The 16453-nt window shown below is 36.8% G+C and overlaps 1 protein-coding gene across 1 annotated transcript in view; it reads left to right on the plus strand.

Annotated features, from left to right (window-relative positions):
- Positions 1 to 16453, plus strand: part of SPEF2 (sperm flagellar 2) — a 64849-nt gene that overhangs the window by 17066 nt on the left and 31330 nt on the right. The window contains 9 exon segments of the mRNA XM_059833990.1: positions 1513 to 1701; positions 2852 to 3039; positions 5748 to 5916; positions 10111 to 10330; positions 10790 to 10920; positions 11139 to 11217; positions 13197 to 13270; positions 14087 to 14190; positions 15045 to 15292. Of these exon segments, the coding sequence (XP_059689973.1) occupies positions 1513 to 1701; positions 2852 to 3039; positions 5748 to 5916; positions 10111 to 10330; positions 10790 to 10920; positions 11139 to 11217; positions 13197 to 13270; positions 14087 to 14190; positions 15045 to 15292 (1402 nt within the window).

The raw sequence follows: 16453 nt of genomic DNA on the forward strand, positions 1-16453 counted from the left end.
AGGGGAGTGCAAAGCTCACATTTTGGCTAAAATAAGCAAAATGTTGAGGGGTTTTTATATCAGCTTAGTCTTTTCAAGGCACCAGTGTTTAATTGGAATGTACTTTATTCCCAGCAATTGTAAAGGGAAAGGAACTTAAAAATATGGAAAGAGTTTTGTTTGAAAAATATTGGCTTCTCCCTAACATCAGCATTAAACATCTAAATTAATTAGGAAGTTGTTGTCCTTATTATAACAATTAAAATAGCCCTGTTTTGCAGCTTTGTGTTAGAAATCTATTACAGATGTCCTGGTTGCATTGTGTAGCACCTATCTAGACCTCTTTGTAGAGTTCTTTTATACATAGTATAATAATATGTAACCAAGTTTGATTTTGCATTTGTAGGTGAATTTATGTTCTGCCTTCTCTGTCACAGACAGCTGATGGAAAATAAACCAGAAAGAAAACAGAAGTGATAGTTTATTTTGGTTAGGTTTCCCTACTACTACTAACTGACTTTACCTGTTCCTCTGTTTTTAGGGAACTGAATTTGAAATCTTCAGATCAGTTCCCAATTTAGGTCCTTAAATTTGAATACATTTCATAGCAGTTTTGCTGCATCTGAAACAAACATCCAGGGAATCAGAAATTTCCTCTAAAATTCTGCTGTAGGAGTGATATCTGGCAATGTGGCTTGAAAGGCAAGCTGATGCTTTTGCTTAGAACTCAGAAGTGATTTTCGGCTCTCAAAGTAGTGAGGCAAAACTTTAGGTTAGGTGAAGCATTAGTTTAGATACCAAGAACAGTCTAGAGAATTGTAGTAGTAAGAAGATACTATTATGTTTTGACAAGTACTTTGAGAAGTAACAGTCCACAGCCTTCAAAGTGTCTGTACACACCAACCATGCTTCAAGTAATGGTTCAGAATGATTTTCTTATAGTACTGAATAGGGGATTCTGTTCATATTCCAGTGAGAACACTGAAACTGTTACCTAGAAGTCTTCTGAATGCTTCCTCATATTCCCAGTCTCCTGAATGGAGGAGAGTGGAGGAGGTAATTACTTAAATCCCAAGGAAGAAGGAAAAAGTTCAAACCTATAGAAGAATAGACTGATCAAGGATCCAGCAGAGTGTGGCTGAGAATGGGGACTGGTGAAGAGCAGGGATAAGTTAATGATTTGAGGAAAGGCTGTATCTTTATGTACAGAAGCAATTATTTGAAATATGTTGCAGTTTCTTTGCACACGGGAAACATCCATGTTAAAATTGAGTTAATCTGAACAGATGTATTTTTACTGAGTATCCCAGTTAAGACATATTTAGAATTCATTTCTATAGTTCTGCAATGCTTATATAGTTTACAAAAATAGTACTTATAAATAGATATGTATGTTGTTCCAGATTTATGTATCAAATGAGCAGGTAAATGCTGTTATATGACTCCATTCATATTTCTCATATGAGACACTGATGAGTTGTCTATGAAACAGTTTGTAAGCTGTGCTTAATACTACTATTTTTTATCTTTTAGGAGGCTTACCGGGAGGAGCAACTTATTTACAGGCTAATGAGACAATCTCAGCAGGAGCGGAGGATTGCTGTTCAACTCATGCATGTTCGACATGAAAAAGAAGTGTTAAGGCAAAACAGAATTTTCAGGGAAAAACAATATGAACAAAGAAGACTGAAAGAGTTCCAGGAAGCTCTTGATAGAGAAGCGGTAAAAGATTATTTTCTCCCTGAATTGCTGAAGGACTGTTACAATAACTTCCTGTTATAAAATGGAATTTGTGTTGTCAACGGTTAGAATTTAGGACTTCACTAGGGACAGGGTGATTTAATGATGAATATATTTTTTCACCTAGGTTCAAAGTTACAGCTAAGTTAATAAGGGATAACACTGAGCAACTTAAAGTCTAATTTTGATCTTTTCTTCCAAACTAATTTTAACTTTGTAGGAAAACATCTCTGTATGCTAAGTTTAAAAGGCAGTCTTGCAGATGCAGTATGACAAAAGGCAATGACATGAGGTCTTGTTTCAAGAATCATGTTTTTCATTTCCTTCAGATGTAATCTGCTAGCATCCATTTTTGACAAATGCTGGAGAAGTTTCACTCATGAGTGCTAATTTCTACCTCAGAGCTTGGAGCTGATTAATAAATTAAAAGGACTCATAATCCTGTAGCAAACTGCCAAGTGCTACGCTCATAGTAGGCTATAATGTGATAGCAGAAATCTTATTTTGCTCCTGCCAAAAATGATTAGCAGCTCCAAATCTTCCAACACAGCTGGATTGCTATGTAATCAGCAGCTATAGCTATTGATTACATCTCTTTAAGTATACTTTTGGCCAAAAGGAGCACACCATCGCAGGAACTACTGATAATTTTCTACCATGACCAGAAATCTTTCTCAAAGATTGAACAGCATCAATAATATCAAATTATTTGTAGATCAGGATCTTGTAAGTTAAATTACTTGTCACATATTCTAAATGAGTATTCCATTGTGGGTTTCAGTGGAACTAAGCCTTTAGCAATGCATCTGCATAGTTGTTCCTTAGGCAGAACAGACAGCATCATTTCATATTTCCCTGCCCCCTAAGCACTGAATATGTTCTTAATCTGTTTGTCATTAAAGGAGTAATAATTTCTCCTTTATTACGTAATATTTTAGCAGTTAGAAAGCAAACTGGAATTTATAGAAGGAATAAAAATTTTTAGATTTGTTTATGTGTTAACCTGCTTGCTGGCTATCCATTGAGAAGGTAGCTGTTTTAATTTCTTGACTTAAATGAGCAAGTTCATTTTGTTTCCAGTGCACTTTCATTTTCTTTGCAATCTCAAATTTACTCTTTAAAAAAAATGTAGGCTCTTGCAAAACAAGACAAAATTGATTATGAAGAACAAATTATCAAAGAAGGACAACTTCATGAGAAAATGGCTGTTGAAAGAGCTCAGGCTCGTTATAGAAAGCATTATTCTATGTGTTGGGAAGTGATCAACCAAATCATTGATTTGTCAACAAAAGTAGGAGAATATCATCTGCTGACAAACAAGTGAGTATGGTAGCTGTTAGGCAAAAATAACAGTTGTTAGGTAGCTGTTAGGCTTCATATTCAGACTGGTTTAAGCACCATAACATCTTATGTAGATTCTTAGATATCTTAACAGGAAAGCTCCAATTAGTTTGTGTGGGAAAATGATACTACTTTCATGTGAGGATTCACTGATGTGTAGTACAGGGTGAACTAATGCTAAAGCTTTAGCACAATTTCTTCAGAATTCAACTAACTTGAATCCTTAGGAGGCCAAGATCCAGTAGTTCTGCAGCTTGTGGAACTACTGATTTCCTTTTCTATGAACAAATTCTTCAGTTTAAAAGTTAAAAACTGAATGATGCTCATCTCATTATAGATTGCTCCACTAGCTGAACGCTTGCGCAGTGTAATACAAACAGAGTGAATTTCCTAAGATTTATCAACCTGCCTGGACTGTCCTAAGAGTAGCAACTCAGTCTAAAATCTTCCGAGTCCTACATGCTGTGATTCCCTCTTCTGACATGCCCTAATTGCACAGGGTTTCTGAGAAGGTCCTAAAAAGGCAGTAACCTCCAAGTGCCTGTGCTATAGGAGTGTTTCCAAAACCACAGAGTGGGACATTGTCGGTGTTGTTTGTTCATTAGTATTCAGTGATTAGACTATGGGGTAAAGGTTTACAGCATTAGAAATCATCCCAAAATCTTCATTGCCTTTTAGTGTAATTTTATGTTAAAATAATAAAGCTGTAACCGTATGAAATACCTATGATTATGTTTTATGGAAATGATATAAATTTAGGCCCAGTAAGTATATGATAAAATAATCAGCCTAGATGCAGTTTAGTGATGATTTGATGATCTCCTTGCCTGACACAGTCATGGTTCCAGTGTAAGCTAGTGTCACATTTTCTTGTACCCAGTGGTGCACAATATGTACAGATGCTCTGTAACAAGTGGTGTTCCCCAGGGGTCAGTACTGGGTCCAGTCCTGTTCAATATATTCATCAATGACCTGGGTGAAGGGATAGAGTGTGCCCTCAGCAAGTTTGCCGATGACACAAAACTGGGAGGAGTGGCAGACACATTGGAAGGCTGCGCTGCCATTCAGCGTGACCTGGACGGGCTGGAGAGTTGGGCAGAGAGGAGCCTTATGAAATTCAACAAAGGCAAATGTAGGGTACTGCACCTGGGGAGGAATAACCCCATGCATCAGTACAGGTTCGGGGCTGACCTGCTGGAGAGCAGCTCTGTGGAAAGCGACCTGGGAGTCCTGGTGGACAACAGGATGACCATGAGCCCGTGAGGGCAAGAAGGCCAGTGGCATCCTGGGGTGCATCAAGAAGAGTGTGGCCAGCAGGCCGAGGGAGGTTATCCTCCCCCTCTCCTCTGCCCTGGTGAGGCCGCATCTGGAGTACTGTGTCCAGTTCTGGGCTCCCCGGTTCAGGAAGGACAGGGAACTGCTGGAGAGGGTATAGCGAAGGGCTGCAAAGCTGATTAGGGGACTGGAACATCTTTCTTATGAGGAAAGGCTGAGGGACTTGTGTCTTTTTAGTCTGGAGAAGAGAAGACTGAGGGGGATCTTATTAATGCTTATAAATAGTGAAGGGGCGGTTACCAGGAGGATGGGGCCAGTCTTTTTTCAGTGGTGCCCAGTGACAGGAGAAGAGGTAACGGGCACAAACTTGGTCATAGGAAGTTCCATCTAAACATGAGGAGGAACTTCTTTACTTTGAGGGTGGTAGAGCACTGGAACAAGCTGGCCAGAGAGGTTGTGAAGTCTCCTTCTCTGGAGATACTCAGAACTTGCCTGGGCGCATTCCTGTGCAATCTGCTCTGGGTGAACCTGCTCTGGTGCGGGGGTTGGACCAGATGATCTCCAGAGGTCCCTTCCAAACCCCTACCATTCTGTGATATTTGAAGTATCTTTCCAAAGTATGCATATCAAGGTTATATCTGCATTTACTGCCACTATAGGTAAGCTTTGTCTGTCCTTCCGTGCACTGTGTTATGCAGGATGCATACAATAGGTATTGAATTATTTTTGAACAGCACATTTAGAGTTTATTTAAAGCTATAACACTTAACTATCTACAATCATTACTAAAACAAAAAAAGTCCAAATTGTTGTAATCTTAAGAAATGGTAGAATCTTTCATTTTGACCATTTGTTAAATTTAAGCTGATATTTGTATTGTTTATTTAGCAGCCATAGAATTCTAATGGCACATGTGTCAGCATCCTGTTTGCATTTAGCTTGCTACTATATGCAGTTTGTCATCTTGTTTCATATGAATATTTTTCCTTTCTAAAAGAAAAAAAAGTTGAGTTTGATTACTCATATAATTCTAAATTAATTTTAGCTTCCAGGAAAAAATTCTGTAGATTTTTGGTGAGAGGAGGCTTTACCCCACAAAAGGGAGGAATATTATGGAGCAAGGAAAAACAGCTATAGCAAAACTGTTACTACACTGCTCTACCAGCCAAATACTGTGTGATGACACATTTGTGAAAATACTGAAGAAGCCTACAAGTGCCTACGGCTGTCATATAAGTTACCAAGCACTTACAAAAAGCTGTAATAATTATAGAAAGCATTATAAACTATATCTAGTTTAGCATATGCTTGTTTCATGATTGTGATTCTTGTAGAATTTGGGTCCACTATTCTCAAATATCTCACCCCTTTAATTTTTTGTTTGAAACTCCTTTTTTTTTTTTCTTCTGCAGCAGAATTCCTTTAAAACTGATGCTTGATTGGAAGGAATTTTTTTTTAATGGAAAACCAATGTATGAACAAGCCTCAATTCAACCTTTGCCAGATGAACCAAGCGCAGAACAACTTGTAGAGCTGAATAAAATGAATCTGTTAGATGAAAAAGATTATGGTGAATACAAGGTACATCAAACTGATAAGACATAATGGAAGATAATACACGTTGATTTTTCATAATCATAAACATTTTGTTGTGATGTTTCATTTTGCTCTTTTACTAGTTTCTGGTATCAGATTTTGACATGCATTTTCTTTTCATTGCCTAAGGTTCTATATGAAAGATATGACTATTTTTATGTTAGTAGCACTGGAAAACTGGTGTAATTTTAAAACACTGTTATAATTTTACTCTTGTATATAACATTGATTATATTTCTCTCTTGAGTTTGTAGGACCAACATGTTAATTGCAATGCAATTAATTTTTAGGTAATTGGAATTTGAAAGTGTGGTTAATGCTACCATGTTTAAAAATGCAACAGAAAGTAGCCAGCAAAAGCAAGTAAAATGAAATACTTTATCTTTTACAAAACCTGATAGTCTTAATTTCAGCAATTTTGAGTGGAAGATTTCTAACAGGGTTTCCTGGTTTGAGTGATCTATTTATTTTAAGATGGTAACATTTGTGAAAATTATTAAAAATGGCTGACACTTTTGTTAACCTTCTGTTAGAATACAAGTAACTATTTTTCAGGGTGCCTTGAAACTTATCTTCAACTTTACTAATACATTAATGTAAATTCACAAGTGAAAGATGAAGGATCAATGTTTCATTGTTAAAATATATTGTACAATTTTTTCCAAATTACATTAATGATGCTTTTCTTTGGAAAAAAAAAAAATCCCACTACATATTTAGTCTTTTCAAATAATCTGTTTAACTAGAATATGGCAAAATTATGGCAAATAACCTGTCTTTGACTTCTTGGGAAATTATAACTACAATATATATGTGCTTTTATCCACATCCTGAACCAATTGGTACATATTCTTTTGCAATGAATATAAATGTTTGTAACGCATTTTTGTGATGAATGCCAGACAGCTCAATTTACTTTGGTTTCAATCTTAACATATTTATCTGTTTATAAGGTCCTTGTTCAGACCATATCAACTTATGTAATGAATTTCATGATCACTTTCTTCAGGTGAAAAAAGGCATATATACAAGACTAACAGGGAGGTAATGCAGGACAGATAGGCAGGAAAGAGTAGAGAAAACCAATGAAAAATTAAGTTTTTCAGTCATATTGTTGTTTATATTACAAAGTCTCAGTAGTCTTCTCTAGATGTAAGGGCACTGAAGGTCACAAACATTTAATGACACATTTAAAGCCTCTTTTTCACTACCAGTCTGTTTCAAACGTGCATTCACATAATTAATCTTTTTCCAGATGTTGTTAGTCTTATGCCTTTCTGAATCATTATTCATCAAAAGCTGGTATCATATGATGTGTAAAATTTTTGGCACCAATTAGTACTTACATGTTCTAAAAACCTAAGTGAACAGCTAATACCTTCAAAGGATTGCTTCTAGATAAAACTGTATTGGCAGGGCATTCTGGCAAAGTTTATGCTGATTTTCTTAACCCTTGAGAAAAAAGCCCAGCAGAGGCAATTCGGCATCTCTCAAGAATGCTAAGTTTACATTAGGAATACTGACTAAAAGTGTCAAATATATTTGATAAAATATAAGAACAAAATACAGTGCTATCAGTGTGTTGCACATGCCACATTAGATTGAGCTTGAAAATTTTTGGAAACTACCACATCATCAGTTGTGGCTAATCATGTAATAAATTAATGGAATCACCTAAAACAACCATAACAGTAGGCACTGCTCAAAATATCAAATAATTTCCAGTTTGGATCGAGAGTGTTGACCAGGAGTTATATAACTCTCACCTGGATACCTGAAAGCTTGTTTCTGACAGGTAAGCTACTATAGCTCAAGACAGGTACAGTCTAGCAATCTTCTGGCTAAAAGGGCAAGAAATCTGAAAGGTGAGTACTTCGAATGGGGAGCCCCTTCCATTTGGAATTACTTTTTCCTACAGGCCTGATAGAATATAAAATAACGGATCCAACTCTACTTATATGTTTAAGGAACAATGGTTCAGATAAGACAAAGATTTGGGTTTTTTAAACATGTATTTTTAATTACATATTAAGAAGTATGTTTTCTGAAATATATTAGAGAGGGGATATTTTGCAACTCAAAAAGATTTTTTTGTTTGTTGTTACTGATTAAAAACATATTTTAATTTAGAGTGTGTCGTGGTTTAACCCCAGCCGGCAACTAAGCACCACACAGCCACTCGCTCACTCCCCCCAGGTGGGATGGGGGAGAGAATCAGAAGAGTAGAAGTGAGAAAACTCGTGGGTTGAGATAAAGACAGTTTAATAGGTAAAGCAAAAGCCACACACTCAAGCAAAGCAAAACAAGGAATTCGTTCACTACTTCCCATCGGCAGGCAGGTGTTCAGCCATCTCCAGGAAAGCAGGGCTCCATCACGTGTAACGGTTACTTGGGAAGACAAATGCCATTACTCCGAATGTCCCCCCCTTCCTTCTTCTTCCCCCAGCTTTACATGCTGAGCATGACGTCATATGGTATGGAATATCCTTTGGTCAGTTGGGGTCAGCTGTCCCGGCTGTGTCCCCTCCCAACTTCCCGTGCACCCCCAGCCTCCTCACTGGTGGGGTGGGGTGAGGAGCAGAAAAGGCCTTGACTCTGTGTAAGCACTGCTCAGCAGTTACTAAAACATCGCTGCTTTATCAACGCGGTTTCCAGCACAAATCCAAAATGTAGCCCCATACTAGCTACTGTGAAGAAAATTAACTCTATCCCAGCCAAATCCAGGACAGAGTGATAATAAGTTACATTGTGTTATTCTGTCTAATGCATATATGTTCGAAGTCAACACTGATCAAGTTGTCTTAGTAGAATATATGCTGTGGTGATATATCATTTGTGATAGTAAGTTCAGGAAAAGGTTGCATATTCTACCTGGAACATGAATTAAAAACATTATCTTTCAGTGGAACTTTGAAACTGGTTGCTTCTGTTGATGGTGATTAAGTATTTTATTTATAGAATTATAGAATTATTTAGGTTGACAGGGATGTGGAGGTTATGTAGTTCAAACTCTTTGCTCAAAGCAGGGCCAACTTCTGAGTCAGATCATGTTGTTCAGCACCTTGTCTGGTCAGCTTTCAAGTATTTCCAGGGATAGAGATTCCACAGACTCTCTGTGCAACCTGTTGCTGTGCTTAACCACTCTCATTGTGAATATTTTTTTTCTTCATTTTTTTCCCTAATTGGAATTTCTCTTGCTGAAGCATTTAACTTTGCCTCTCAGCCCTTTATTGTGCACCCCAAGTGAAGTGAAAAGCTAGAATCTAATTGGGAAAATTATTAGTCCGCATATCTTCCAAACAGCTATTTAGTAGCCTGCAACCAAATAACAATTAATACAGAACTAGTATTATTTTGCATACTAAAATGTTCTCTTTTAGCTTCTCATAGCATAAACTGCACATCAGGACTTTCCTGGTGTTACAAGATCCAATACTGGTAGAGTATGTATTAGGATGGCAAAAGCACAATTCTGTGGAATCCTTCCAGTCTCATCTTTTTTCCAATGTGATTGTCAGTAAGAGTATCTTTACTAGCAAAACCTCATTAAGCTGTTTGCTGGTAACTCATACCACTGACAAATTTATATTGGTCTCAGAGTAAATGAACTGGAAGTTTCTACTCAGTATTTCCTTCCCTTAAAATTGTTCGAATTGTATGGTGGTTTGTTTGGTTTGGGTTGTTGGTTTTGGGGTTTTTTTCTCTATATTGAATGTGTGTTAGGCAAATATATGTATATTTGAAATCTTTGTCCGTAAAGATTTTCAAAGATTTATGTGTGATACTGGGCAATAATGTTGCCCAGTTTTTAGAATGCCGAATTTTAGGATACCGGGCTTCTCTTCCAAAAATCTGCTACTGATTCATTCTGTGGTATTGGTGAAATGATTTTTCATGTTTATGGAACTAAAAAAAAATTATTCTAGGAATCTATGAAAATGGTTGTAGGAGTACTTGTCTCTCTCTAACACTAGATGTTAGTGAATATCAATAAATGCTTAATGATGATGACATAATTATAGCTTTTAACAAGGGTCTATTCTAAAAAGTATTTTATTATTTAGTACTTATTCAGATTTGGTTATTTTATGTATTGTGTTTGTGTATAAATACATGTATCTAGAAAGATGAAAGACAAGGCATATTGACAAATTATTCGGTTATTTGTCATTTATACAGAGTATGACAGGGGAATGGTGCCCAACTGAAGAGAATAGTGAAAACAAACCTCCTTTTAATAATAACATATTGGGTCATGTGCTTCGTAGACTGATGGAGATTTTCTATCCTCCAGAACCCAAATCTTCACCACCTGTATTTCCTCCATTTCCTATCAAGGGATGTGTTCTGGGAAAAATTTTTAGTGGAAAAACTACCTGTGTAAAGTTTATTGAAAAAGGTAGATTTTTTTTTTTCCTAAAATTCTTAAAAATGTTTATTTGTGTTAAAATTCCACTCTTACTATGAAAATTGTTCGGGCAAATCCTTGCATTGCTACTCCTTGCATCTCAGATGTATCTGTATTTTGCAGGGGTTGGTTGCAAGTCATTCATTCATTATCTTCCAAAATAAGATTAAAAACACCTGAACTTGAATCTAATGTCAATATAGTATTGCTTCTGCATTGAGAATTCGAAAATGCTTTTGGCAATCTTCTCTAGGGATGTTTATTATAGAAGATACTAGCAAGATAGCTATGTGATTGTGGATACACACTGAAGTGGTTGCAGAGAAGAGAAAGTGGAAACAACTTACATCAAAAGACCAAATGAAATCATTAATTTAATTGCCAGTAATAGTCTCTCTGTATGTATACTCAACTCAAACTGTAAAGTTACCTAATTTTTTTGTGTATTAGTTTGCAATATTCAGGTACTATCTGTTGATACTCTGGTTCAGGAGGCCATCCAAGCTTTTCTTAAAAATGAAATGAAAACTGAACACAATGTGATTCTACAAGAAGCAGAGAGTTCTGGGGAACAAAATGAGGTAAACATTTTTTATAATTTTGGTTTTGGCTTCCACAGGCAGATGAGAATGAAATGTATAGGGAAGAAAGCATATTTTTTCAATTTTTTACTCAATTTCAAACTTAATTCTAAGTTTTGAAGTACAGGACTTCAAGAGTCAGCTTGAATTGGCAGGATTGTTTTTCTTGTAATATGAAGTTTCCTTTCTAATCCATTTCCTTTCATAATTAATACAAGGTCCAGAAGAACTTACTGAAATCACCACTGAAAGTTCTGAAGAAACTGCAAACAGAAACACCTATCAATGAAACCAAAGGTGTGTATATGTTTTATTTATATATTCTCCTCCTCAAAGCAGAGTCACTACTGCAGGCTGTGCAGGACTGTGTTCAGTTGGATGCTGAACATCTCCAAGGATGGAGACTCCACAACCTCACTGAGCAACACGTTCCAATATTCCATAACCCTTACAGTTAATATTTTTATGTTTAAATGGAATTTCCTGTGTTTCAGTTTGTCTGTTGCCTTCTGTCATTTTACTTGGCACCACTAAGAAGAGTCTGTCTCTCTTTTCTTTACTCCCCTCCCCACCCCAGATATTTCTACGCATTGGTAAGATTCCCCTCAGGCCTTCTCTTCTCCAGGCTGAACAGTCCCAGCTCTCAGCCCCTCCTTGTGTGTCAGATACTCCCAGACCTTAGAAAACATCAGGGCCTTTCTCTGGGCCTGCTCCAATATATCCATGTCTCTCTCGCACTGGGGAGTCCTGAACTGGAGACAGCACTCCAGATGTGGTCTCATCAGTGCCATATCTTCTTAATGTGGTCCAGGATGCTGTTGGCTGCCTTTGCTGCAAGAGCACATTGCTGACTCGTGGTCAACTTGTTCTCCTCCAGGGCCTCCAGGCCCTTCTCTGCAAAGCTGCTTTCAAGAGAGTTGGCTCCCAGCTGGTACTGAAGGCATGAGGTTTTCCTCACCAGAAGCATTTCCCTTTGCTGAACTTCATGAGATTCCTGTCAGCCCTTTTCTCTATCCCATCAAGGTGCTTCTGAAGGGCAGCATAACCATCTGGTGTATCAACCACTCCAGTTTTGTATCGCCTGCAGACTTGCTGTGGCTGCACTCTGTCTCATCATGCAGGTCGTTAATGAAGATGTTAAGCAGTATTTGTCTCAGAATCAGTGCTTGGGCTACACCCCTAATCACTGACCATCAACTGCACTTCACAGTGCTGATCACAACGCCTTGAGCCTGGCAGTTCAGCCAGTTGGCAGTCCAAGTCACTGTCCACTTACCTAGTCCATACTTCATCAGTTTGTCTATGAGGATGTTAAGGAAGACAGTGTCAAAAGTCAATGTAAACAGCATACACTGATCTCCTCTCAATCACTGAGCCAGTCACTTCATTGTAGAAGGTTGTCAAGTTAGTCAGGCATGATTTCCCCTTCATAAATCCATGCTGACATCTCCCAATCATCTTTTTGTCCTTAATATATTTGGAAATTGTTTGCACGCTTATCTGCTCCATCAGTTCCTAGGGACTGAGGTGAGACTGACTGGCTTGTACATCCACAATTCCCCCTTCTTGCCTTCCTTGAAGAGAGGAGTGGCAGTTGCATTCTTCTAGTCCTAGGAATCTCGCCCAGTCACCAGGATCTTTCAAAGATTATTGAGAGTGGCCTAGCAATGACATCGGCCAGGTCCCTCAACATGTGTGCGTATATGCCATGAGGTCCCATGGACTTGTGTATTTCCAGTTTATTTAAATGTTCCTTAAGCTGATCCTCCTCCACCAAGGGTAAATCTTTCTTGCTGCAGACTTTCCTGATAGTCTCAGGGGCTTGGGATACCTCAGTCTTCTGCATGTCTCTTTCAGCAGGCCCACATTTTCCCTAGCCTTCCTTTTCCTGTGGAGGTATCTGTCAAAGCCCTTCTGACTAGACATAAGACAGGGCCTTCTCCCCCTGAGAACCATCAAGCATGGAAACAAATTGCCTGGAGGGGTAGTGTAGTCTCCATCCTTGGAGGTGTTCAAGATAACACTGGGTAGGCAACTGAGCAACCTGGTCTGACCCTTTAACTGATGCCACTTAGAGCAGAAGGTTGAACTTGAACTAGATGACTTCCAGAAGTTGCTTCCAACCTGAATCAATGATCCTATGATTCTAACAATTGTATATAACTTCTGTGTTGATTTGTTCAAAGAACAATAGGGGCATACACTTTTATTATTTATCTATAGTAATAAATACTTTAGTAACAGAATTGTCAAACTTTGTAATGTACCCATTTTAGGCAATTGTCCTGTCAAAAAGGATCCATCTGGGCAAGAATTTAAATCAGATAACAGTCAGGATGGCCTATCCAAGGTTTGTAATCCAATTTTAGCTTCTACTTTATAAAGATGCATTAGTTAAAATGGTTAAATTACTTAAATGGTGACACTTTTTCATCAGTCTGAATTTATTGACCTCACTGTAAGCATTTTCTATATGAAATAAGAAAAGAGTTTATTATGAAAATCTATTCCTGTGTATGTTGGTTAGAATTGTACATATTGTTAAAGTTCTATATCTTCTTGTTAAATATCACATTTACGTGAGACATGGTACTTTCTATGTCATTTCTGAGTTAGCAAAAATGTATTCCTGATCTTGCTGCTGCCAAGCAGATTGTTCATCCCATGACAAGGTTTCTTTTCTTTATGTTCAAAAATACTTAATTCTACAATGATCTCTTTGACTTTACTGCTCACTGGAAAATACTTCAAAAGCTAAGATATAAAAGAATCCCAGTAGAACTAATGAAGTTAAATGCTGCTGTAGCAAACCATCAGTGGATTTATGGGAGTGAAAATCAGAATAAGCTTATAACCATGACACTTTTTATTTCTTGGCCTTCATATCCTTTGTTTCTCCACCTTGTTTCTGTCTGGCATATTCATGGGTGTAATGATGGAAATCAGTCGGAGTTTTCAATTAAATTAGGCCTTTTTTACATCAGCTGAAACTCTTTCTCCTTAATAAATAACAATAAATATTAAACATAAATAAATAACACAATAAACATTAAATTTAAATAAATAATGTATAATATACAATATTTAAAGTAGAATCATACTCTTTTTAACAGTGAGTTTTGTGAACATTCTGAGCATATTAGTCTTACGCTCCACTCTTCCACAGCTATCTGTACGTGCCCAGCTTGGCGCCGCATCACAGAAATTGTTGAAGAAAGGAGAAAGTATTCCCGATGAATTACTAATTGACATCCTATTGGAAGCCATTAAGTATGAAATTGTATAGCTTTTTTTCGTCAGTTATTTAGAACATAATTATCCAGCTTGTAGTCCAGATTCAGCCATTTCTCTTTATTAAGATATTTTTTGAACAGTGGCATCTTCTACTTGGGAAATGGAGCTAATTGGTGAAGTTAGTTAATGCTCATTTTATGCTAGCAGTAGAATGCCACCAGTAGAGTCTAGCCCTGAAAATATGAGTAAAAATATAAGTAAAAATATGCACATGACTATCACATAGTCATTAAATATAACTAATGTCTCTATTTTGTTTATTAGTTGGAAGCTATTCAGCATGTGCTAGTATTTTTTCTTTCAAATGTTGTGAAATGCATAATCCAAGCATTCATACTTCATCAGTTAGGTTACTTATTTTTGTCTACTCTTGTTTGACAGAAAATTTTCTCAACTATCCTGATGTATAATTAGCGCTTAAGTTCCCACATGAATATCATTTAAGTTATATTACTCCCATGACTATATCTTAAACTTACTAAACAGATTTTGCTATTTGTTACTTCAGTGCAAAAGTTAGTAGAGGAAATAGTGAAATTACACCTCTGATGATAGTCTCTATAGAGAGTGTTTTTGAAAACTTTATCAAGACAGCAAAAATTGTTTTGTTTTTGCTTTTTTTCACTTTTAGTTAGGCTTCATGTTATTTTTCTGATTTAAAATCCATTGCGTTAAGTTTAACTTTTAATTATGTCTGTCATATTCTGTATTCATCAGGATATTTAATATACTGAATTCAGAATGAAAGACTGCTAGGGCAGGCTCTTTTTTAGGTTTTATTATTATCCTATCAATTCACTGTATAATTCTTCTTCTTCATTTATTTTTAGCCAAACGCCACCAGAGAAGGGGTGGATTGTGGATGGGTTTCCAATGACAGTTAATCAAGCAAAGCTATTTGAAAAAGCCTATACAGGGATTGATCCAGAAGCAAAAGATGCAAATTCTGGAAAGCTCTCACTTGTTACAGATCCTAGAGCCCCTAACAAACCTCCTGTTACCTCACCTGCATTTGATGTTTCTGTATTGTTGGATATTTCAGACACTGTGGTACTGAAACGTGTGGCTAACTTGAAGTGTAAGTTTCCAACTACTTTTAACAAAGTAAAATGACAAGCAGATGCTGATGTATGGGGGATTTAAAGATTGTTATAATATTGAAATGACTAAATTATGAGTACTCTGCAACATAATAGCAAGTTGCATATTTTTATTAAAATACTAAATTATATAGTATCTATATTTTCCTTTGACAATTATGAAATTAGAAATTGTTTAGATTTCTTGACAGCTTTCTTCTCCATTTGTAAAGCCCCTTTTAACTTTAGCTGTCCAAAAGTACACGACTAGGTATAAGTAACACATTAATCCCAAACATTATTTACCAGGTATACCTGTAAGTTGTACCTATTGGAGCAAAATAGCATTACTGCAAAATTTCTCTACATCTCACAGTATCACTTTTGTCAATTGTGCATTATCACCTTGAATGCTTCCAGATTATTTCAAATACTTCTATTTGTTTCAGTCAAAGGCAGATCAGAAGTGTGCAAGTGCATTTGTATACACTTGTTTGTATTTGTATTGAATTCTCACTGGAGCTGAGATAGCAAGCACAGTGACTAGTGTTAGATATCACGTAAAACAGCAGCTGGAAAAAACACAGGTTACAACAGATGCAGGAATATGCCCCATTACAAATGAGTATGTGTAAATAGTATTTTTCTCCAGGAGACACGTTTGGAAAGGGATGAAGGAAAGGATAAACAAAGGGATGTGCCAACATGCATTCTCTGTTGTTTACTGCCTTTGTTTTGTCTTCAGTTACCCAGTGAACAATCAGAAATCGCCAATTTTGGCCAACAAAGGCAAAGGCATTGAAGGCTTTTTGAGGGCTGTTTCACTTCCAGACCACATGTTTTTAATTCCCCTTACTCGCCTTGGCAAAACATAAGTTCTTTTCATGAATATGTCCCATATTGTCTAAATGATAAGGGGATTCCTCTTCATTGTTTTCACTGCAGCACTTACATGGCACATGCCTTGATTTAAAGCACCATTTACCTTTAGCTTTTATGCATAGGTAGGAGTGAGGATGATGCAAAATCATTAGAGCTTCTGCTAACAATGTGGTGAAGATAAATGTATAGACACTTGAAATTCTTGTTAAAGACCTTGTGTTGCCAAAACACTTTGAAAATGTGATAATATGTGATATAATCTCAGGAATCCAAACATA

The sequence above is a fragment of the Gavia stellata genome, chromosome Z (genome assembly GCF_030936135.1).
Source record: "Gavia stellata isolate bGavSte3 chromosome Z, bGavSte3.hap2, whole genome shotgun sequence".
Lineage (NCBI taxonomy): Eukaryota > Metazoa > Chordata > Aves > Gaviiformes > Gaviidae > Gavia > Gavia stellata.